General features: G+C 39.1%; 2 protein-coding genes across 2 annotated transcripts in view; both read right to left on the reverse strand.

The window, feature by feature from the left end:
- Positions 1 to 621: 621 nt before the first annotated feature.
- LOC142656535 (nmrA-like family domain-containing protein 1) lies at positions 622 to 4,219 on the reverse strand. Its single transcript, XM_075831466.1, has 5 exons — positions 4,106 to 4,219; positions 2,694 to 2,932; positions 1,805 to 2,054; positions 1,441 to 1,631; positions 622 to 806 (listed from the first exon to the last, which is right to left on the reverse strand). Exons 1-5 carry the CDS (start codon positions 4,143 to 4,145, stop codon positions 624 to 626), a joined length of 903 nt encoding a protein of 300 aa, XP_075687581.1. The 5' UTR covers positions 4,146 to 4,219; the 3' UTR covers positions 622 to 623.
- A 1,321-nt stretch (positions 4,220 to 5,540) lies between these two features.
- The window catches only part of LOC142656537 (nmrA-like family domain-containing protein 1), a 396,968-nt gene continuing 379,404 nt past the window's right edge, over positions 5,541 to 23,104 (reverse strand). Inside the window, exons 2-5 of the mRNA XM_075831468.1 lie at positions 19,690 to 19,928; positions 18,862 to 19,111; positions 8,725 to 8,915; positions 5,541 to 5,713 (exon numbers count right to left, since the gene is read on the reverse strand). Of these exons, the coding sequence (XP_075687583.1) occupies positions 5,543 to 5,713; positions 8,725 to 8,915; positions 18,862 to 19,111; positions 19,690 to 19,928 (851 nt within the window). The 3' untranslated portion in view covers positions 5,541 to 5,542. The remainder of the gene's footprint in view (positions 5,714 to 8,724; positions 8,916 to 18,861; positions 19,112 to 19,689; positions 19,929 to 23,104) is intronic.

The raw sequence follows: 23,104 nt of genomic DNA on the forward strand, positions 1-23,104 counted from the left end.
GGACAGAAGGGTCCGGTGCTGGTTGTCTCCGCAATGACTTTTACATGACCCAATTCCCCACGCCATTGTTTGCTGACAATGTAGATCCGCCGCATAGGTTCTCGTCAGTCGTCACCCAATAGGGGGATCAGCCAAATCCCTCCGCCAGTGTACGTATTCCGTGATACGGGGCTGTAGGGTGCGGAGCTTGACAGGAAATTCAAAGAACACTATGAAGAGAGTCTGTGTCATGCTCCGCCCCCTCACACCCTGCACTAGGTATACCACAGAGTGTTCCTTTAAGTGATAGGTTTCTATACAGATATTGATAGTCCAGAATTCTTGCTGATCCAGCAGGTTTGGAGATATAGAAGTGCAGGTCTCAGACCAACAGGATTGGGCATCGGGTAATTTTTATTGGAACCCTGGAATTTATTCCAAATCATTTCTAAACTTTGTTTCCAGAATTCTGTCTGGAAAATCTGATATTCTTGTCCTATGGATGTGTGTGTGTATATATATATAATACATAATGTTATGCCATCCTCACCTCTGTCATGTGACTTCAGCCCATAAGAAACAATAAAGATTTTTTCATTTTTGCAACTTTTATTTGTAAAAAAGAAAAAGTGAACCCCCCTCATTTACAAGGCTTTGATGAACGCCGCCTTCATCTCCTCCAACCACTGCTGGAAACTCTTGGTATTCGGGTTCAGTTTGTGGGTGAGCGCCACGTCCCGGTTGGGGATCATCAAGTAAAACTTGAACATGTTGGCCATTTCCTGTGCCCCTGGGAAGGGCAGCTTCTCGTAAACCTCAGGGGGAATCTGTGAGACAAGCAAAAGGGCAAAACATCAAAAAAAACATTTTCCCGATAATGATCAGCCCTGGAGTCTTAGCTCAATCCCCAACATAGAGATAAATGAAAAAATTCTGGATGCCTGCAGTCACCACTAGGGGGAGCTTAGGAGCTCGCTGCATACAGATTATACATAGAAGTCAACAATAACACTGTATACAATAAGCTCCCTCTAGTGGTGGCTGCAGGCAGACGGAACTTTATCATGTAACTATGTCTATGCAGAGGTTTTTGGAGCTCTGTATTAGGAAAACAAAGCTCTGACCGCTTTAAAGATATATTAAATTACATCTAGTGTTACATTTCTTTAGGAAGAAAAGCAGCAGCAAAGATTTGGAGTCATTCTTTAAAAAATGTGATCAGGCTCCAGTGCTCTATTCATTCAGTACAGGGCACAGTCCTACAGTCTTGCCCCCTAGTGGCAGAAACTGGCAGCTGAGATTTGTTGGATAAAAATCTAAGCTGACAGTTTCGGCCACTAGGGGGCAATCTGTATTCAGCGACTATTCAGGTCAATAGGAGCTTATACTACTGTATACACATCGCCCCCTAGTGGTGAAGACAGGAAGCTGTCCCATCCTAGACACGAGTGATGGCCTCACCTTGGCGTCTTTGATGGTCTTGCCAGAGACTTTGGACATGATCTCTGCGTATTGCGCCACCGTCCGTTTCTCAGCGCTGAGTCCGACGTCCTTCCCTATATAATCCTTTGGACTCTTCAGGATGCTGAGGACTGCTGGACCCAGATCGGACACAGAGATCCCATCCATGGGGACATCGCACATGGGAATAACTGCAAGAAAAAGAAAAAAAAAGGATCACAAGAAAATCAATCAAAACTTGATGTCCCTGGCAGCCAATCACAGGCCTTGTTTCATAGACAGCTTCCAGTATGAATGCTGAACTCTGATTGGTTGCCGTGGCTAATAAAGGATCCCGAATCTAATAGATCTGCTGAAGTCTCACCCAGATCGTAGCTCTTGCCATCCTTCGATTTCTGGGGTTTACAATCAGTCAAGAAATTCTCAAAGTAGAAGGCGAGTCTCACACTGGTCATGGGGCAGGAGATGTCTCGGAAATATTCCTCCACCTCCCCTTTACTGTCAAAATGCGAGACGTCCAGCTTCCCCCCCGTCAACTTGTTGACGTTCTCCAGTCCGCTGTAGACCACGTGCTGCAGGCCCAGGCGCTTACACAAGTCCGCCAACATTTTTCCCTGCAACGTAATAAATTCTACATTTATGATAAATAATCTCAAGTCATAGACGTAAAATCGTCGTCAGCGAGGGGTCAACACCCCCAAAATATGTCACATCTGTGTCTATCACGTCCTGTGCACAACAGTTCCCCCAAAAAATAATCGTTCATCAGGCCCAGGATTAGGCGACTGTCTGGGGTGCAATTGAGGGGGGGGGGGGGGGAGGCCCAATTTATGGATTCCTTTAAATTTCAGCCAATGTTGACACACATACGACAAGACCGCACATACACGGATATAACACGCATGTTGAAATGGGCAGATTACTGGATTATTCAGGGTTCATAGTCGTCGGCTGAACGATACAAACTGAACTTCGGGGGCCGGGGGATAGTCTGAAAGCCGTGCATCAGGCACCTCGAGAGCTTGTCCCACCCCTGGCCATATTTATTGTGACACCCTACAAACAGTATACAAGATTCCTGCCCGGTGTAGTGTACAAATTACATAGGACAATCATGTAGTGATTTGATTGGTTTGGCTACACCTAGTGGTCATTACAGGTAGTGCATGGTTGTTGTATTTTTAATACCTTCTTTGCAGCTTTTCAATATGACCAGATCAGTTACGTAACCCACGTGGGCCGGCAGATCTCACCTGTTTCACCTCCTTTTCCTTACTGAAGTGATCCCAGAAGTTGGTGACCACGAACGCTGCGTAAGCTCCGCCCAGCGCGGCCTCCAGACTTTTCTCATTGTCCAGATCTGCGGACACGAGCTCCGCTCCGGCCTCCTTTAGCTTCACAGCTGCAGGCTTGCTGATGTCTCGAGTCACTGCCCGGACCGCAAAGCTGCAGTCCTTTAAGAGAGCGCCAGCGACCGAACCGCCCTGAGCCCCTGAAATTAAAATCAAACATCGGTAACTGTAATTGTATAATATAGGCCAGGGAATGGTCCTGAAATATATACGTGTAGGTTCGATATTTTGTGTTTGCTTTCAATAGTCCGGCGCTTGCACTGCCCGATAATCCAGAATACTTTGATTTTTACCCCATTCGCCTCTCACGGTATCATTAGCGCAGCTCCGGTCTTCTAGTCTCAGACGCTCCGGCAGGAGTAGAAACTTGTAAAATTCAAAAACTCTGCACGTAACACGAAGCCGGCCCGTAAAAGGGCTTCATAGTTGACCACCAACTTCCGACGAAGGCCAGTGGAGCCCCCTGCCAGCCTCCTCCTAAAGCAATGTATATGGGCGCACCACAGCCCCCACTATCAATAATGACACCCCTAAATATCTAGACTGGTGATCCCCACCAGTAGGACCAGGTCTGGGGGGTTCCATTACTTGTTTACGATAGTGACGGCAAAGTGATCTCAAAAACCTTCGGGCAAACCTGAACCTCAACTTATAGAATGCTTTGCCCATTCCCCGCATTAAGCTGCTTTAGCAGTAGGGGCACCCCCAGGATGCCAACAGGGTCAGATCTATAATAAATAGTCACACCTGGGGTCGGGGTGCAGTATTATGAATAGGTCGTAGTAGTTGGGGGACCCCTCTTACAATTCTTGCATCAGGTCCATAGACGTTACTACTATCGATGCCCCACAAATGAAGGGTACAAGGATGGGCATCTCTGATCTAGAGGGAATCCATGTATTTTGTCTATAGCCCTGCAGGGGGCGAGATCAATACGGAGCAAGCAGTTTATATCCTCCGCAACCCCCGATCCTCCAACTTCTCCCCCAATCCAAAAATATACTTGTCATTTATCTGGCTTCCTGTAGGATTTTGATTTACATCTTGAATAGGCAGAACCAGTGCAGCTACTACTACCCCCAGCGTTCACGCCTGGACGTGCCGCCTGATGATCCTGAGATCTGGATGGGAACGTGTATCCGGGCCCCGCACGTGCCATTGATAGGATCCAGCTGTGACAGCAACCACTGCCCCCCCCCCCCTATATCTAGATCCGCAGCATAGCCCCGTGATAGCAGATACCTCACTTTGCACAGGAACCTGTGGCCCTCCTAGACATGGGGCCCGGTGGGGATAGCGCCTGCAGCACTTACCTGTGGCTCCAAACACTGTGATAATTTTCTTTGCAGCCATGAGGAGGATCTGGAAGTCGTCAGGACCGGTGTGTATACAATGGCCGCGCTCCCCCCTTATATCGCAGCCTTACCCCAGTGACTCAGCACAACCGACAAGGCGCAGCTTGTGTGAGGAGTGGAGTAGAAGGGATTTACTTTATTTGGAGAACATTCTGGGCACGCCCGTCTCCCAGAGCTTTTATTTACAGGTATAACGAGGACACGCATTTACTCCGGATATTTTATAGGGAAATTGAAAAAGTTCTTCAAAAGTATTACAATTTAGAATTTTTTTTACAAAAATTGTGCAAATTTTTTTGCTGTTAGAAGTTTTTATCCGTTAATTATTTTTTTTAAACTAGAACATTGCCTGCTAAAGTCAGCGAGGACCACCCCCCAGTCATAAGAACATGGGCCTCTTCCAAGCACCGTGCCCATTTGGCGCCGAGATCTCAAAATGTCTGAGGAAATATTGACGCCCACAGGAATTGATGGGATTGGAACGATGGTTTAGGGGCCCCTCGTTGTGGCACGAGTTGGGGACCGACCCTAATTCTGTCTTCTAAATTTTCTGCAAAAACTCAACTTTTTCTGTAAAATAAAAAAATATGGGAGAAAAACGCCAGTAAATCCTTTAAAAAAAACGCCAAAACCTCTCAGCAAGAAGAGAAAAGATGCCACCGATAAGACACAATTTTTCTAGTGCGTTCTATATTTTCCCGTTGACTTCCAGCTTACATCTCGCCACAGCGTTTTTTGACGCAAAATATGCAGCAAAAAACACCCGGAAAAACACAAAAAAAAGTGCCGTTTTTAGAAAAAGCAACGCATGTGAAGCCGCCCAAGTCGTCTCCACACGGGGTTCTTGACTTGCTTTTTAGGGTCAGTTCACACAAAGTTCTTGGCGCTGATTTTGACATGGAAACAGCACATTTTTTGCGCCGATTTTTGGCCTGCGGTTTTTGCATAGGGTTTAACAGCCACAGATGAAAACGCAACAAAAACGCTCTGAAAGAAACTTGCCTAAGATTGTTTCTGTGTTCGTTTTTAGGGAAATTAAAAAACGAATTAGTAAAAAAAACAAAACCAAATATTAAAAAAAATATCCAAATATAAGAAGAAAAAAAAATTAGAAATAAAAAAACAAATAAAACCGTCTCCATAACACGATGGTATTTTGCGTTTGTTTTTTCCCGCGTTCGGTACAATCTGATGCGAGACCTCTTTTTTGGCGGACGCCGGATGCTCACGAATCCTGGAGTGTCAGATGCCGGATTATTGGAATTTTAATTTTGAAACTTGTAAGAATTACTCATCATTTTAATAACCTATAAATCTACAAAGGGTTAAATCTGAAATAAAGTCGACCAGAGATGCCCGGCAGGGTGAGAAGACTTTATTGTGGCGGCCATGACATTATTTCTTGAACGCCTCCTCGTTCTCCTCCATCCATTGCTGGAAGTTTCTGACCTTGGGGTTGAGTTTGTGGGTGAGCGCCACGTCCCGGTCGGGTCTCATCATGTAGAATCGGAACATGTTGGCCATGCTGTGTGCCCCTGCCCGCTCCTCATATGTGTCAGGAAGAATCTAAAGAATAAGAATGAAGAGATGGGTAGACTGGATCCAAGCGACGGGCATCAACTCTCATGGGCACCAAGTCTGACGGAAGCGACTGGTGGCACAGTAATGGCCTTTACTAGTATTGGTGGCTTCTACTGGTATATTACTGGGCACTACTACTTGTACTGGTATATTACTGGGCACTACTACTTGTACTGGTATATTACTGGGCACTACTACTTGTACTGGTATATTACTGGGCACTACTACTTGTAATGGTATATGACTGGGCACTACTACTTGTACTGGTATATTACTGGGCACCACTACTTGTACTGGTATATTACTGGGCACCACTACTTGTACTGGTATATTACTGGGCACTACTACTTGTACTGGTATATTACTGGGCACTACTACTTGTACTGGTATATTACTGGGCACCACTACTTGTACTGGTATATTACTGGGCACCACTACTTGTACTGGTATATTACTGGGCACTACTACTTGTACTGGTATATTACTGGGCACCACTACTTGTACTGGTATATTACTGGGCACCACTACTTGTACTGGTATATTACTGGGCACTACTACTTGTACTGGTATATTACTGGGCACTACTACTTGTACTGGTATATTACTGGGCACCACTACTTGTACTGGTATATTACTGGGCACTACTACTTGTAATGGTATATGACTGGGCACTACTACTTGTAATGGTATATGACTGGGCACTACTACTTGTACTGGTATATTACTGGGCACCACTACTTGTACTGGTATATTACTGGGCACCACTACTTGTACTGGTATATTACTGGGCACTACTACTTGTACTGGTATATTACTGGGCACTACTACTTGTACTGGTATATTACTGGGCACTACTACTTGTAATGGTATATTACTGGGCACTACTACTTGTACTGGTATATTACTGGGCACCACTACTTGTACTGGTATATTACTGGGCACCACTACTTGTACTGGTATATTACTGGGCACTACTACTTGTACTGGTATATTACTGGGCACTACTACTTGTACTGGTATATTACTGGGCACCACTACTTGTACTGGTATATTACTGGGCACCACTACTTGTACTGGTATATTACTGGGCACCACTACTTGTACTGGTATATTACTGGGCACTACTACTTGTACTGGTATATTACTGGGCACCACTACTTGTACTGGTATATTACTGGGCACTACTACTTGTAATGGTATATGACTGGGCACTACTACTTGTAATGGTATATGACTGGGCACTACTACTTGTACTGGTATATTACTGGGCACCACTACTTGTACTGGTATATTACTGGGCACCACTACTTGTACTGGTATATTACTGGGCACTACTACTTGTACTGGTATATTACTGGGCACTACTACTTGTACTGGTATATTACTGGGCACTACTACTTGTAATGGTATATGACTGGGCACTACTACTTGTACTGGTATATTACTGGGCACCACTACTTGTACTGGTATATTACTGGGCACCACTACTTGTACTGGTATATTACTGGGCACTACTACTTCTACTGGTATATTACTGGGCACTACTACTTGTACTGGTATATTACTGGGCACTACTACTTGTACTGGTATATTACTGGGCACTACTACTTGTACTGGTATATTACTGGGCACTACTACTTGTACTGGTATATTACTGGGCACCACTACTTGTACTGGTATATTACTAGGCACTACTACTTGTACTGGTATATTACTGGGCACTACTACTTGTACTGGTATATTACTGGGCACCACTACTTGTACTGGTATATTACTGGGCACCACTACTTGTACTGGTATATTACTGGGCACTACTACTTGTACTGGTATATTACTGGGCACTACTACTTGTACTGGTATATTACTGGGCACTACTACTTGTACTGGTATATTACTGGGCACTACTACTTGTACTGGTATATTACTGGGCACCACTACTTGTACTGGTATATTACTGGGTACCACTACTTGTACTGGTATATTACTGGGCACTACTACTTGTACTGGTATATTACTGGGCACCACTACTTGTACTGATATATTACTGGGCACCACAACTTGTACTGGTATATTACTAGGCACTACTACTTGTACTGGTATATTACTGGGCACCACTACTTGTACTGGTATATTACTGGGCACTACTACTTGTACTGGTATATTACTGGGCACTACTACTTGTACTGGTATATTACTGGGCACCACTACTTGTACTGGTATATTACTGGGCACCACTACTTGTACTGGTATATTACTGGGCACCACTACTTGTACTGGTATATTACTGGGCACCACTACTTGTACTGGTATATTACTGGGCACCACTACTTGTACTGGTATATTACTGGGCACCACTACTTGTACTGGTATATTACTGGGCACCACTACTTGTACTGGTATATTACTGGGCACTACTACTTGTACTGGTATATTACTGGGCACTACTACTTGTACTGGTATATTACTGGGCACCACTACTTGTACTGGTATATTACTGGGCACTACTACTTGTACTGGTATATTACTGGGCACTACTACTTGTACTGGTATATTACTGGGCACTACTACTTGTACTGATATAATACTGGGCACTACTACTTGTACTGGTATATTACTGGGCACTACTACTTGTACTGGTATATTACTGGGCACTACTACTTGTACTGGTATATTATTGGGCACTACTACTTGTACTGGTATATTACTGGGCACCACTACTTGTACTGGTATATTACTGGGCACCACTACTTGTACTGGTATATTACTGGGCACTACTACTTGTACTGGTATATTACTGGGCACCACTACTTGTACTGGTATATTACTGGGCACCATGAGGAATTCTAGGAGAGCTGGATGGCAACCCTGATGAAGATGTAATAATGGACATCACTCGGCTTTCCTAAAGATCGATATATTTGTCAGTAGATGAACGACCCCAGGACTCGATGGGAACCTTATTTGTATATATGGGACCCTCTTGTTGTCTTTGTCACCTTGGCGTCTTTGATGATATTCTTGGTGACCGTGGACATTATTTCCGCATATTCTTCCACCGTTATCTTCCCTGCGCTGAGTCCAATGTTCTTTCCTTTGTAAGATGCAGGAGATTTTAGAATGGAGACGACTGCAGGACCGAGATCTTCCACTGATATCCCATCCAGGGGAACCTCACCCATCGGTATGCCTGCAATACCAGAGATGTCCATCAAGACATCACAAGACTTCATACAATAGACATCAGCTGGCAGGACTATGACAGGAAACGTAATGGGGGGAGGGGTGACCTGGCAGCATCAGGGTCTCCAGGGTGTATTAGCTCTATGCTAACAACCCACTGTGGGGGCCGAATACACCCCAAATACTGTTATCACACTGCTTTAACCAGCGTTATAATAGTTATATTCCTGTATATAGGAGCAGTATTATAGTAGTTATATTCTTGTATATAGGGGGCAGTATTATAGTAGTTATATTCTTGTATATAGGGGCAGTATTATAGTAGTTATATTCTTGTATATAGGGGGCAGTATTATAGTAGTTATATTCTTGTATATAGTGGCAGTATTATAGTAGTTATATTCTTGTATATAGGGGCAGTATTATAGTAGTTATATTCTTGTATATAGGGAGCAGTATTATAGTAGTTATATTCTTGTACATAGGGGGCAGAATTATAGTAGTTATATTCTTGTATATAGGGGCAGTATTATAGTAGTTATATTCTTGTATATAGGAGGCAGTATTATAGTAGTTATATTCTTGTATATAGGGGCAGTATTATAGTAGTTATATTCTTGTATATAGGGGGCAGTATTATAGTAGATATATTCTTGTATATAGGGGGCAGTATTATAGTAGTTATATTCTTGTATATAGGAGGCAGTATTATAGTAGTTATATTCCTGTATATAGGGGCAGTATTATAGTAGTTATATTCTTGTATATAGGCAGTATTATAGTAGTTATATTCTTGTATATAGGGGGCAGTATTATAGTAGTTATATTCTTGTATATAGGGGCAGTAGTATAGTAGTTATATTCTTGTATATAGGGGCAGTATTATAGTAGATATATTCTTGTATATAGGGGGCAGTATTATAGTAGTTATATTCTTGTATATAGGGGCAGTGTTATAGTAGTTATATTCTTGTATATAGGGAGCAGTATTATAGTAGTTATATTCTTGTATATAGGGGGCAGTATTATAGTAGTTATATTCTTGTATATAGGAGGCAGTATTATAGTAGTTATATTCTTGTATATAGGGGTAGTATTATAGTAGTTATATTCTTGTATATAGGGGGCAGTATTATAGTAGTTATATTCTTGTATATAGGAGCAGTATTATAGTAGTTATATTCTTGTGTATAGGGAGCAGTATTATAGTAGTTATAGTCTTGTATATAGGGGGCAGTATTATAGTAGTTATATTCTTGTATATAGGGAGCAGTATTATAGTAGTTATATTCTTGTATATAGGGGGCAGTATTATAGTAGTTATATTCTTGTATATAGGGAGCAGTATTATAGTAGTTGTATTCTTGCATATAGGGGTATTACAGTAGTTATATTCTCGTATATAGGGGCAGTATTATAGTAGTTATATTCTTGTATATAGGGGACAGTATTATAGTAGTTATATTCTTGTATATAGGAGCAGTATTATAGTAGTTATATTCTTGTATATAGGAGCAGTATTATAGTAGTTATATTCTTGTATATAGGAGGCAGTATTATAGTAGTTATATTCTTGTATATAGGAGCAGTATTATAGTAGTTATATTCTTGTATATAGGAGCAGTATTATAGTAGTTATATTCTTGTATATAGGAGGCAGTATTATAGTAGTTATATTCTTGTATATAGGAGCAGTATTATAGTAGTTATATTCTTGTATATAGGGGGCAGTATTATAGTAGTTATATTCTTGTATATAGGAGCAGTATTATAGTAGTTATATTCTTGTATATAGGAGCAGTATTATAGTAGTTATATTCCTGTATATAGGGGTAGTATTATAGTAGTTATATTCTTGTATATAGGGGGCAGTATTATAGTAGTTATATTCTTGTATATAGGAGCAGTATTATAGTAGTTATATTCTTGTATATAGTGGCAGTATTATAGTAGTTATATTCTTGTATATAGGGGGCAGTATTATAGTAGTTATATTCTTGTATATAGGGGCAATATTATAGTAGTTATATTCCTGTATATAGGGGGCAGTATTATAGTAGTATATTCTTGTATAGAGGAGCAGTATTATAGTGGTTATATTCTTGTATATAGGGGGCAGTATTATAGTAGTTATATTCTTGTATATAGGGGCAGTATTATAGTAGTTATATTCTTGTATATAGGGGCAGTATTATAGTAGTTATATTCTTGTATATAGGAGCAGTATTATAGTAGTTATATTCTTGTATATAGGGGCAGTGTTATAGTAGTTATATTCTTGTATATAGAGGGTAGTATTATAGTAGTTATATTCTTGTATATAGGAGAAGTATTATAGTAGTTATATTCTTGTATATAGAGGCAGTATTATAGTAGTTATATTCTTGTATATAGGAGCAGTATTATAGTAGTTATATTCTTGTATATAGGGGGCAGTATTATAGTAGTTATATTCTTGTATATAGGGGGCAGTGTTATAGTAGTTATATTCTTGTATATAGGAGGCAGTATTATAGTAGATATATTCTTGTATATAGGGGGCAGTATTATAGTAGTTATATTCTTGTATATAGGAGCAGTATTATAGTAGTTATATTCTTGTATATAAGGGCAGTATTATAGTAGTTATATTCTTGTATATAGGGGCAGTATTATAGTAGTTATATTCTTGTATATAGGAGGCAGTATTATAGTAGTTCTATTCTTGTATATAGGGGCAGTATTATAGTAGTTATATTCTTGTATATAGGAGGCAGTATTATAGTAGTTCTATTCTTGTATATAGGGGCAGTATTATAGTAGTTATATTCCTGTATATAGGGGCAGTATTATAGTAGTTATATTCTTGTATATAGGGGGCAGTATTATAGTAGTTATATTCTTGTATATAGGGGGCAGTGTTATAGTAGTTATATTCTTGTATATAGGAGGCAGTATTATAGTAGATATATTCTTGTATATAGGGGGCAGTATTATAGTAGTTATATTCTTGTATATAGGAGCAGTATTATAGTAGTTATATTCTTGTATATAAGGGCAGTATTATAGTAGTTATATTCTTGTATATAGGGAGCAGTATTATAGTAGTTGTATTCTTGCATATAGGGGTATTACAGTAGTTATATTCTCGTATATAGGGGCAGTATTATAGTAGTTATATTCTTGTATATAGGGGACAGTATTATAGTAGTTATATTCTTGTATATAGGAGCAGTATTATAGTAGTTATATTCTTGTATATAGGAGCAGTATTATAGTAGTTATATTCTTGTATATAGGAGGCAGTATTATAGTAGTTATATTCTTGTATATAGGAGCAGTATTATAGTAGTTATATTCTTGTATATAGGAGCAGTATTATAGTAGTTATATTCTTGTATATAGGAGGCAGTATTATAGTAGTTATATTCTTGTATATAGGAGCAGTATTATAGTAGTTATATTCTTGTATATAGGGGGCAGTATTATAGTAGTTATATTCTTGTATATAGGAGCAGTATTATAGTAGTTATATTCTTGTATATAGGAGCAGTATTATAGTAGTTATATTCCTGTATATAGGGGTAGTATTATAGTAGTTATATTCTTGTATATAGGGGGCAGTATTATAGTAGTTATATTCTTGTATATAGTGGCAGTATTATAGTAGTTATATTCTTGTATATAGGGGGCAGTATTATAGTAGTTATATTCTTGTATATAGGGGCAGTATTATAGTAGTTATATTCCTGTATATAGGGGGCAGTATTATAGTAGTATATTCTTGTATAGAGGAGCAGTATTATAGTGGTTATATTCTTGTATATAGGGGGCAGTATTATAGTAGTTATATTCTTGTATATAGGGGCAGTATTATAGTAGTTATATTCTTGTATATAGGGGCAGTATTATAGTAGTTATATTCTTGTATATAGGAGCAGTATTATAGTAGTTATATTCTTGTATATAGGGGCAGTGTTATAGTAGTTATATTCTTGTATATAGAGGGTAGTATTATAGTAGTTATATTCTTGTATATAGGAGAAGTATTATAGTAGTTATATTCTTGTATATAGAGGCAGTATTATAGTAGTTATATTCTTGTATATAGGAGCAGTATTATAGTAGTTATATTCTTGTATATAGGGGGCAGTATTATAGTAGTTATATTCTTGTATATAGGGGGCAGTGTTATAGTAGTTATATTCTTGTATATAGGAGGCAGTATTATAGTAGATATATTCTTGTATATAGGGGGCAGTATTATAGTAGTTATATTCTTGTATATAGGAGCAGTATTATAGTAGTTATATTCTTGTATATAAGGGCAGTATTATAGTAGTTATATTCTTGTATATAGGGGCAGTATTATAGTAGTTATATTCTTGTATATAGGAGGCAGTATTATAGTAGTTCTATTCTTGTATATAGGGGCAGTATTATAGTAGTTATATTCTTGTATATAGGAGGCAGTATTATAGTAGTTCTATTCTTGTATATAGGGGCAGTATTATAGTAGTTATATTCCTGTATATAGGGGCAGTATTATAGTAGTTATATTCTTGTATATAGGAGCAGTATTATAGTAGTTATGTTCTTGTATATAGGGGGCAGTATTATAGTAGTTATATTCTTGTATATAGGGGCAGTATTATAGTAGTTATATTCTTGTATATAGGGGCAGTATTATAGTAGTTATATTCTTGTATATAGGGGGCAGTATTATAGTAGTTATATTCTTGTATATAGGGGCAGTATTATAGTAGTTATATTCTTGTATATAGGGGGCAGTATTATAGTAGTTATATTCTTGTATATAGGGGCAGTATTATAGTAGTTATATTCCTGTATATAGTGGGCAGTATTATAGTAGTTATATTCTTGTATATAGGGGCAGTATTATAGTAGTTATATTATTGTATATAGGGGCAGTATTATAGTAGTTATATTCTTGTATATAGGGGGCAGTATTATAGTAGTTATATTCTTGTATGTAGGGGAAGTATTATAGTAGTTATATTCTTGTATATAGGGGCAGTATTATAGTAGTTATATTCTTGTATATAGGGGCAGTATTATAGTAGTTATATTCTTGTATATAGGGGGCAGTATTATAGTAGTTATATTCTTGTATATAGGGGCAGTATTATAGTAGTTATATTCTTGTATATAGGGGGCAGTATTATAGTAGTTATATTCTTGTATATAGGGGCAGTATTATAGTAGTTATATTCCTGTATATAGTGGGCAGTATTATAGTAGTTATATTCTTGTATATAGGGGCAGTATTATAGTAGTTATATTATTGTATATAGGGGCAGTATTATAGTAGTTATATTCTTGTATATAGGGGGCAGTATTATAGTAGTTATATTCTTGTATGTAGGGGAAGTATTATAGTAGTTATATTCTTGTATATAGGGGCAGTATTATAGTAGTTATATTCTTGTATATAGGGGCAGTATTATAGTAGTTATATTCTTGTATATAGGGGCAGTATTATAGTAGTTATATTCTTGTATATAGGCGGCAGTATTATAGTAGTTATATTCTTGTATATAGGGGCAGTATTATAGTAGTTATATTCTTGTATATAGGAGCAGTATTATAGTAGTTATATTCTTGTATATAGGAGCAGTATTATAGTAGTTATATTCTTGTATATAGGGACAGTATTATAGTAGTTAAATTCTTGTATATAGGAGCAGTATTATAGTAGTTATATTCTTGTATATAGGGCAGTATTATAGTAGTTATATTCTTGTATATAGGAGCAGTATTATAGTAGTTATATTCTTGTATATAGGGGGCAGTATTATAGTAGTTATATTCTTGTATATAGGGGGCAGTATTATAGTAGATATATTCTTGTATATAGGAGCAGTATTATAGTAGTTATATTCTTGTATATAGGAGCAGTATTATAGCAGTTATATTCTTGTATATAGGGAGCAGTATTATAATAGTTATATTCTTGTATATAGGGGCAGTATTATAGTAGTTATATTCTTGTATATAGGAAGCAGTATTATAGTAGTTATATTCTTGTATATAGGGCAGTATTATAGTAGTTATATTCTTGTATATAGGCGGCAGTATTATAGTAGTTATATTCTTGTATATAGGCGGCAGTATTATAGCAGTTATAGTCTTGTATATAGGGGGCAGTATTATAGTAGTTATATTCTTGTGTATAGGGGGCAGTATTATAGTAGTTATATTCTTGTATATAGGAGCAGTATTAGGGCGGGTTCACACATAGCGGAATTTCACTTAAATTCCGCTGCGGACACTCCGCAGCGTTAATCCGCAGCGGAGCCGTTTCTCCATTGACTTTCACTTTAATTTAGCAGTGTTCGTTTACACGATGCGTACAATTCCGCTGCGGAGCATAGGCTGCGGAGCGGAATTTGGTGTCCGCAGCATGCTCTGTCTGTTGCGGAGCAGTGGCGGACTGGTTGCGGACTCATGGCGGAATTTCTCCATTGACTTCAATGGAGAGTCAAAATTCCGCAATGAAGTCCGCAGATCTTATGTGTGCTGCGGAGCGTATTGTTTTTACTACCATGACATTTCTTCATTCTGGCTGGACCTATGTATTTCTAGGTCTACAGCCAGACTGAGGAAGTCAATGGGGCTCCCGTAATGACGGGAGCGTTGCTAGGAGACGTCTGTAAATAGTCACTGTCCAGGGTGCTGAAAGAGTTACGCGATCGGCAGTAACTGTTTCTGCACCCGGGACAGTGACTACCGATCTCAATATACATGTATCTGTAAAAAAATATATAAGTTCATACTTACCGAGAACTCCCTGCGTCTGTCTCCAGTCCGGCCTCCCAGGATGACGTTTCAGTGTAAGTGACGGCTGCAGCCAATCACAGGCCAAGCACAGGCTGCAGCGGTCACATGGACTGGAGCGTCATCCAGGGAGGTCGGGCCGGATGCCGAAAGAGGGACGCGTCACCAAGACAACGGCCGGTAAGTATGAATTTCTTTGACTTTCACTAGGGAAAGTGCTGTCCCTTCTCTCTATCCTGCACTGAATAGGGAGAAGAGAAGCACTTTTCCTGCAGTCCGCAGCGGCCAGTCCGCATCAATTTTCTGCACATTTTGTGCAGATCCGCTGCAGAATCTGCAACGCAGATTCTGTGCGGCATTGATGCGGACAGTTGCGGAGGAAATCCGCCATGTGTGGTCATGCCCTTATAGTAGTTATATTCTTGTATATAGGAGCAGTATTATAGTAGTTATATTCTTGTATATAGGAGGCAGTATTATAGTAGTTATATTCTTGTATATAGGAGCAGCATTATAGTAGTTATATTCTTGTATATAGGGCAGTATTATAGTAGTTATATTCTTGTATATAGGAGCAGTATTATAGTAGTTATATTCTTGTATATAGGGGCAGTATTATAGCAGTTATATTCTTGTATATAGGGGCAGTATTATAGTAGATATATTCTTGTATATAGGTGGCAGTATTATAGTAGTTATATTCCTGTATATAGGGGCAGTATTATAGTAGATATATTCTTGTATATAGGGGCAGTATTATAGTAGTTATATTCCTGTATATAGGGGCAGTATTATAGTAGATATATTCTTGTATATAGGTGGCAGTATTATAGTAGTTATATTCCTGTATATAGGGGCAGTATTATAGTAGATATATTCTTGTATATAGGGGGCAGTATTATAGTAGTTATATTCTTGTATATAGGAGCAGTATTATAGTAGTTATATTCTTGTATATAGGAGGCAGTATTATAGTAGTTATATCCTTGTATATAGGGCAGTATTATAGTAGTTATATTCTTGTATATAGGAGCAGTATTATAGTAGTTATATCCTTGTATATAGGGCAGTATTATAGTAGTTATATTCTTGTATATAGGGGTAGTATTATAGTAGTTATATTCTTGTATATAGGAGCAGTATTATAGTAGTTATATTCTTGTATATAGGGGCAGTATTATAGTAGTTATATTCTTGTATATAGGGGCAGTATTATAGTAGTTATATTCTTGTATATAGGAGCAGTATTATAGTAGTTATATTCTTGTATATAGGGGCAGTATTATAGTAGTTATATTCTTGTATATAGGGGCAGTATTATAGTAGTTATATTCTTGTATATAGGGGCAGTATTATAGTAGTTATATTCTTGTATGTAGGGGAAGTATTATAGTAGTTATATTCCTGTATATAGGAGCAGTATTATAGTAGTTATATTCTTGTATATAGGTGCAGTATTATAGTAGTTATATTCTTGTATATAGGGGCAGTATTATAGTAGTTATATTCTTGTATATAGGAGCAGTATTATAGTAGTTATATTCCTGTATATAGGAGGCAGTATTATAGTAGTTATATTCTTGTATATAGGGGGCAGTATTATAGTAGTTATATTCTTGTATATAGGAGCAGTATTATAGTAGTTATATTCTTGTATATAGGAGCAGTATTATAGTAGTTATATTCTTGTATATAGGGGGCAGTATTATAGTAGTTATAATCTTGTATATAGGGGGGCACTATTATAGTAGTTATATTCTTGTATATAGGAGGCAGTATTATAGTAGTTATATTCTTGTATATAGGAGCAGTATTATAGTAGTTATATTCTTGTATATAGGAGCAGTATTATAGTAGTTATATTCTTGTATATAGGGGGCAGTATTATAGTAGTTATAATCTTGTATATAGGGGGGCACTATTATAGTAGTTATATTCTTGTATATAGGAGGCAGTATTATAGTAGTTATATTCTTGTATATAGGAGCAGTATTATAGTAGTTATATTCTTGTATATAGGAGCAGTATTATAGTAGTTATATTCTTGTATATAGGGGGCAGTATTATAGTAGTTATAATCTTGTATATAGGAGGCAGTATTATAGTAGTTATATTCTTGTATATAGGAGCAGTATTATAGTAGTTATATTATTGTATATAGGGGGGCACTATTATAGTAGTTATATTCTTGTATATAGGGGGCAGTATTATAGTAGTTATATTCTTGTATATAGGAGGCAGTATTATAGTAGTTATATTCTTGTATATAGGAGCAGTATTATAGTAGTTATATTCTTGTATATAGGAGGCAGTATTATAGTAGTTATATTCTTGTATATATGGGCAGTATTATAGTAGTTATATTCTTGTATATAGGGGGCAGTATTATAGTAGTTATATTCTTGTATATAGGGGCAGTATTATAGTAGTTATATTCTTGTATATAGGGGACAGTATTATAGTAGTTATATTCTTGTATATAGGAGCAGTATTATAGTAGTTATATTCTTGTATATAGGGGCAGTATTATAGTAGTTATATTCCTGTATATAGGGGACAGTATTATATTAGTTATATTCTTTTATATAGGAGGCAGTATTATAGTAGATATATTCTTGTATATAGGGGGCAGTATTATAGTAGTTATATTCTTGTATATAGGGGCAGTATTATAGTAGTTATATTCTTGTATATAGGGGCAGTATTATAGTAGTTATATTCTTGTATATAGGGGCAGTATTATAGTAGTTATATTCTTGTATATAGGGGGCAGTATTATAGTAGTTATATTCTTGTATATAGGGTGCAGTATTATAGTAGTTATATTCTTGTATATAGAGAGCAGTATTATAGTAGTTATATTCTTGTATATAGGAGCAGTATTATATTAGTAATGTTCTTGTCCATTTATGACATGCTTTAATTAAAGATGTATTTCCAGATCTGGGATCCGCTATCTCGAGAACGGGGGTCCCCCACATGGCAGAGCAGGGACTTACATCTATCAGACCTTTATGGCAAATCATGTGGATATGCCATATATGTCTATGATGGGAATACCGCTGTAAAACTACAAGACAGAGGACCCTATATGATAATAATAATAATTGTTTTACAGGACAGACGTGATTCTCTCGTACATTTATCCTTTATAAACATTCCCTTATTTTTCGTACTTAACAGAAACATCTTCCCGTCTTTGCTCTTCTGGGGTTTGAACGCTTGCAGCAGGTTCTCGTAGTAGAAGGCCAGTCGGACGCTGGTCATGGGACAATCAATGTGTCGGAAATATTCCTCCACTTCGCCTTTACTGTCAAAGTGAGATACATCCAGCTTCCCCCCTGTCATCTTCCGCACATTTTCCAGTCCGCTGTAGACTACCAGCTCCAGATCCAGGCGTTTACACAGATCTGCAACCATTTGTCCCTGGAACACATTTAGGTCTTATTCAAAACTCAAGATTCATATCATCACTCAGCTTTCCCAGACTACTGAATGGCAAATCTGCTTTTATACGCTGTGATACATCTCCTAGTCCTATAATGCTCCATAACTAAAGAAATAAACCCCATTTGGGCCTGGTGTCTGATCCGATCCTTTACGGAAAGATCGGAAGAATATAGCTGTGAAGTTGAAGAGTCTTCACCCATCAACTCATATGTATATGGCCGGCCTGTAAAGATTCCTATCCCTGTTATGACTTGTGGTACAAAGATCCATCATAACGGACAAAGGAAGTATAAAAAAAAAGTATCCAAAAAAAAAACCCCTACTGGTTACACAAAATACATATAGTGTGCAAATACCAAGACCTGCCACAAGGTGTCACTGCTGAGCCCCAGTTCCATTCTTTATGCGTAGTTTGCCCCCTAGTGGGGTATATAAGCCCTTGTTCCACCTGAAGTTTTTGTCGTTGATTATAAATTATTATTCTCTTGCTCCCTACGGATTCCATTCGTCTATAGTCATTCCTGGCGATCAGCTCAGGACTTTCCATCACACACCTGGAGAACTTCTTTATCCTTCTTAGAGCCGTCCCACGCATTGGTGACCACGAACGCTCCGTAAGCTCCGCCCAGCGCGGCCTCCAGGCTTTTCTCATTGTCCAGATCCGCGGGCACGACCTCCGCTCCGGCCTCCTTTAGCTTCACAGCTGCAGTTTTGCTGATGTCTCGAGTCACTGCCCGGACCGCAAAGGTGCCATCTGCCAGGAGAGCGGCGGCGACCGATCCACCCTGAGCCCCTGCGGAAAGAAGACGCTAAAAAGATGCTGGTAGACATTTGTATGGAGCGAGATCCCTGAGCCTGACCGTGAGGGGACCCCCGTTAGGAGCCACGTTTTTAGTGAACTCTCCATATTGTATCATGAAGTCATTTTCAGGGTTAACATTCTGTGATGATTCTTTTCTTAATATATTATTGTAGCTGACGGAGCTTTGTTTTTCTGATACAGAGCTCCAAAACCGCTGCGTAGACAGTTACATGATAAAATCCTGACTACCTCCAGTCACCACTAGAGGGAGCTCACTGCACACAGTGTTATTATTGCGTTCTGTGTATAATTATTAAGCTCCCCCTAGTGGTGGCTGCAGGTAGTCAGAATTTATCATGTAACTATGTCTATCAGGGGATTTGGAGCTCTGTATCAGAAAACGGAGATCAGAACAAAATAAGGTAGAAGAAATTAATCTGCCCAGAATTTTCTAACCTATTTCGATTAAAAAAGATAAATAATATTTCGTTTGAACATTCCCTTTAACGCTACACCTCATCGCAGGCGTACTTTACATCTTGCACGCGGTTAACAAATCTGCCGCATTTTACGGCTCCTCTTTTGTTCATAAAATCTGCGTTTCAATTCTTTCTCATTTCCAAGATTTCTGCTTGCTGTCAGTGGATGGTAACATCCTTATTCACATAGAGCCAGAAAACCTGTCCTGACCTAATACTTCTCACAGCTGACGGTTTGCTACAATTGTATCCAGCCTGGACAATCCCCTGTGACTCCAGACTGATACATTTTACCTGCACTGATACACTGTAACAAACGTTGGTGAGCAGGATTCAGTCCTGTTTATGTCCTGTAGTACAGGGTCACCTCTGCCCGCTGACTCACCTGTAGCTCCAAAGACCACGATTACCCTCCTCCCGGCCATGGCGCGTTAGATTAGGGATGATGAGTGGAGTTGTCCGCCTTCTCCTCCGCTATGAGCTGTCCTGGAGTGAGATCCCTGTGACTCAGCTCGACAAACAAGTCCCAGGTGCACGCAGCGAACGCCATATATACGCGGGGTGCAGCAATTCCTTAAAGTGGTCCAGCCAATCAGAACCTCTATTCTTAAGTCTCCGGTATTTACTGAGGTGCCAAGTGTACGGGCTGCGGAGAGTTTAAAAGGTGACTCCACCCAAAACACATGACCGCGATAATCCTCCTTAGGTTGTCCTTCGTTTACCTGCGCTCCTTATACCACGGCAGCTGCTCCTGTTGTTATATTCATGGTCTATCCTTAGGATAGGTCATTATCTGATCGGTGGGGGTCCAACTCCCGGCACCCCCGCCGATCAGCTGTTTGAAGGGGCCACAGCCTCTTCATTGTTGGAATGGTACAGTGGTGCAATAACTCGCACGGCCGCTACAAATGCAACAGCGCGTCCAAGTGCGAACGAAGAGAAGAACCATGGAAGCAACGAAGCGGAGGTGGCGCTCCTACGAGCTCTGCGGCTCCTTTAAACAGCTAATCGGCGGGGGTGCAGTCGGGACCCCCACCGATCTTATAACGATGACCTTTCCTAAATGATAGGCCATACATTTTAATAACCCGGATAACCAGCCTCACTCTCATGAATGACAGGTTGTCACAGCCCCGCCCTTACCAACCAGTGACAACGTTTTACACAATCTTTGTTATAAGTGATAAGGGGGGGACGGGACACCCCACAACACCCAAGACCGATGGGACAGGGGCTTCTTATTTGGCAGTAACGTCAGCGCAGGGGACGTGAGATCTGGGAAGCTCTGAATTGAGGTGAGCGGCTGTGAGGACAGAGTGGACGCCGCCATCATATATAATCCTATAACATCTGATACATAAGAGTATTACTGGAAAACCTCCAACGTGCCCGCTGACCACCGCAACATGGAAAACAACCTTTGTCAGTTTTTGTCCTGTGTATCTAATCCTATCATGTGTGATACTGTCTGCTGAGCTGTGTATCTAATCCTATCATGTGTGATACTGTCTGCTGAGCTGTATCTAATCCTATCATGTGTGATACTGTCTGCTGAGCTGTGTATCTAATCCTATCATATGTGATACTGTCTGCTCAGCCACTGTATCTAATCCTATCATGTGTGATACTCTGTCTGCTGAGCTGTGTATCTAATCCTATCATGTGTGATACTGTCTGCTCAGCCACTGTATCTAATCCTATCATGTGTGATACTGTCTGCTGAGCTGTGTATCTAATCCTATCATGTGTGATACTGTCTGCTGAGCTGTGTATCTAATCCTATCATATGTGATACTGTCTGCTCAGCCACTGTATCTAATCCTATCATGTGTGATACTGTCTTCTGAGCTGTGTATCTAATCCTATCATGTGTGATACTGTCTGCTGAGATGTGTATCTAATCCTGTCATGTGTGATACTGTCTGCCTGAGCTGTGTATCTAATCCTATCATGTGTGATACTGTCTGCTGAGCTGTGTATCTAATCCTATCATGTGTGATACTGTCTGCTGAGCTGTGTATCTAATCCTATCATGTGTGATACTCTGTCTGCTGAGCTGTGTATCTAATCCTATCATGTGTGATACTGTCTGCTCAGCACTGTATCTAATCCTATCATGTGTGATACTGTCTGCTGAGCTGTGTATCTAATCCTATCATGTGTGATACTGTCTGCTGAGATGTGTATCTAATCCTGTCATGTGTGATACTGTCTGCTGAGCTGTGTATCTAATCCTATCATGTGTGATACTGTCTGCTGAGCTGTGTATCTAATCCTATCATGTGTGATACTGTCTGCTGAGCCGTGTATCTAATCCTATCATGTGTGATACTGTCTGCTGAGCTGTGTATCTAATCCTATCATGTGTGATACTGTCTGCTGAGCTGTGTATCTAATCCTATCATGTGTGATACTGTCTGCTGAGCCGCTGTATCTAATCCTATCATGTGTGATCCTGCCTGCTAAGCTGTGTATCTAATCCTATCATGTGTGATACTGTCTGCTGAGCCGTGTATTAATCCTATCGTACTGTCTGCTGAGCTGTGTATCTAATCCTATCATGTGTGATACTGTCTGCTGAGCTGTGTATCTAATCCTATCCTGTGTGATACTGTCTGCTGAGCTGTGTATCTAATCCTATCATGTTGATACTGTCTGCTGAGCTGTATCTAATCCTATCATGTGTGA

Source organism: Rhinoderma darwinii, chromosome 6 (genome assembly GCF_050947455.1).
Source record: "Rhinoderma darwinii isolate aRhiDar2 chromosome 6, aRhiDar2.hap1, whole genome shotgun sequence".
NCBI classification, from domain to species: domain Eukaryota; kingdom Metazoa; phylum Chordata; class Amphibia; order Anura; family Rhinodermatidae; genus Rhinoderma; species Rhinoderma darwinii.

Bases quoted from the DNA above. Each gene is read 5' to 3' on its own strand.
- LOC142656535 (XM_075831466.1), bottom strand. From the start codon at position 4,145: ATGGCTGCAAAGAAAATTATCACAGTGTTTGGAGCCACAG. The intron at 2,933-4,105 runs GTAAGTGCTGCA...TTTTAATTTCAG, and splicing joins CACAGTGTTTGGAGCCACAG to GGGCTCAGGGCGGTTCGGTC. The intron at 807-1,440 runs GTGAGGCCATCA...CTTGTCTCACAG, and splicing joins AGACCATCAAAGACGCCAAG to ATTCCCCCTGAGGTTTACGA.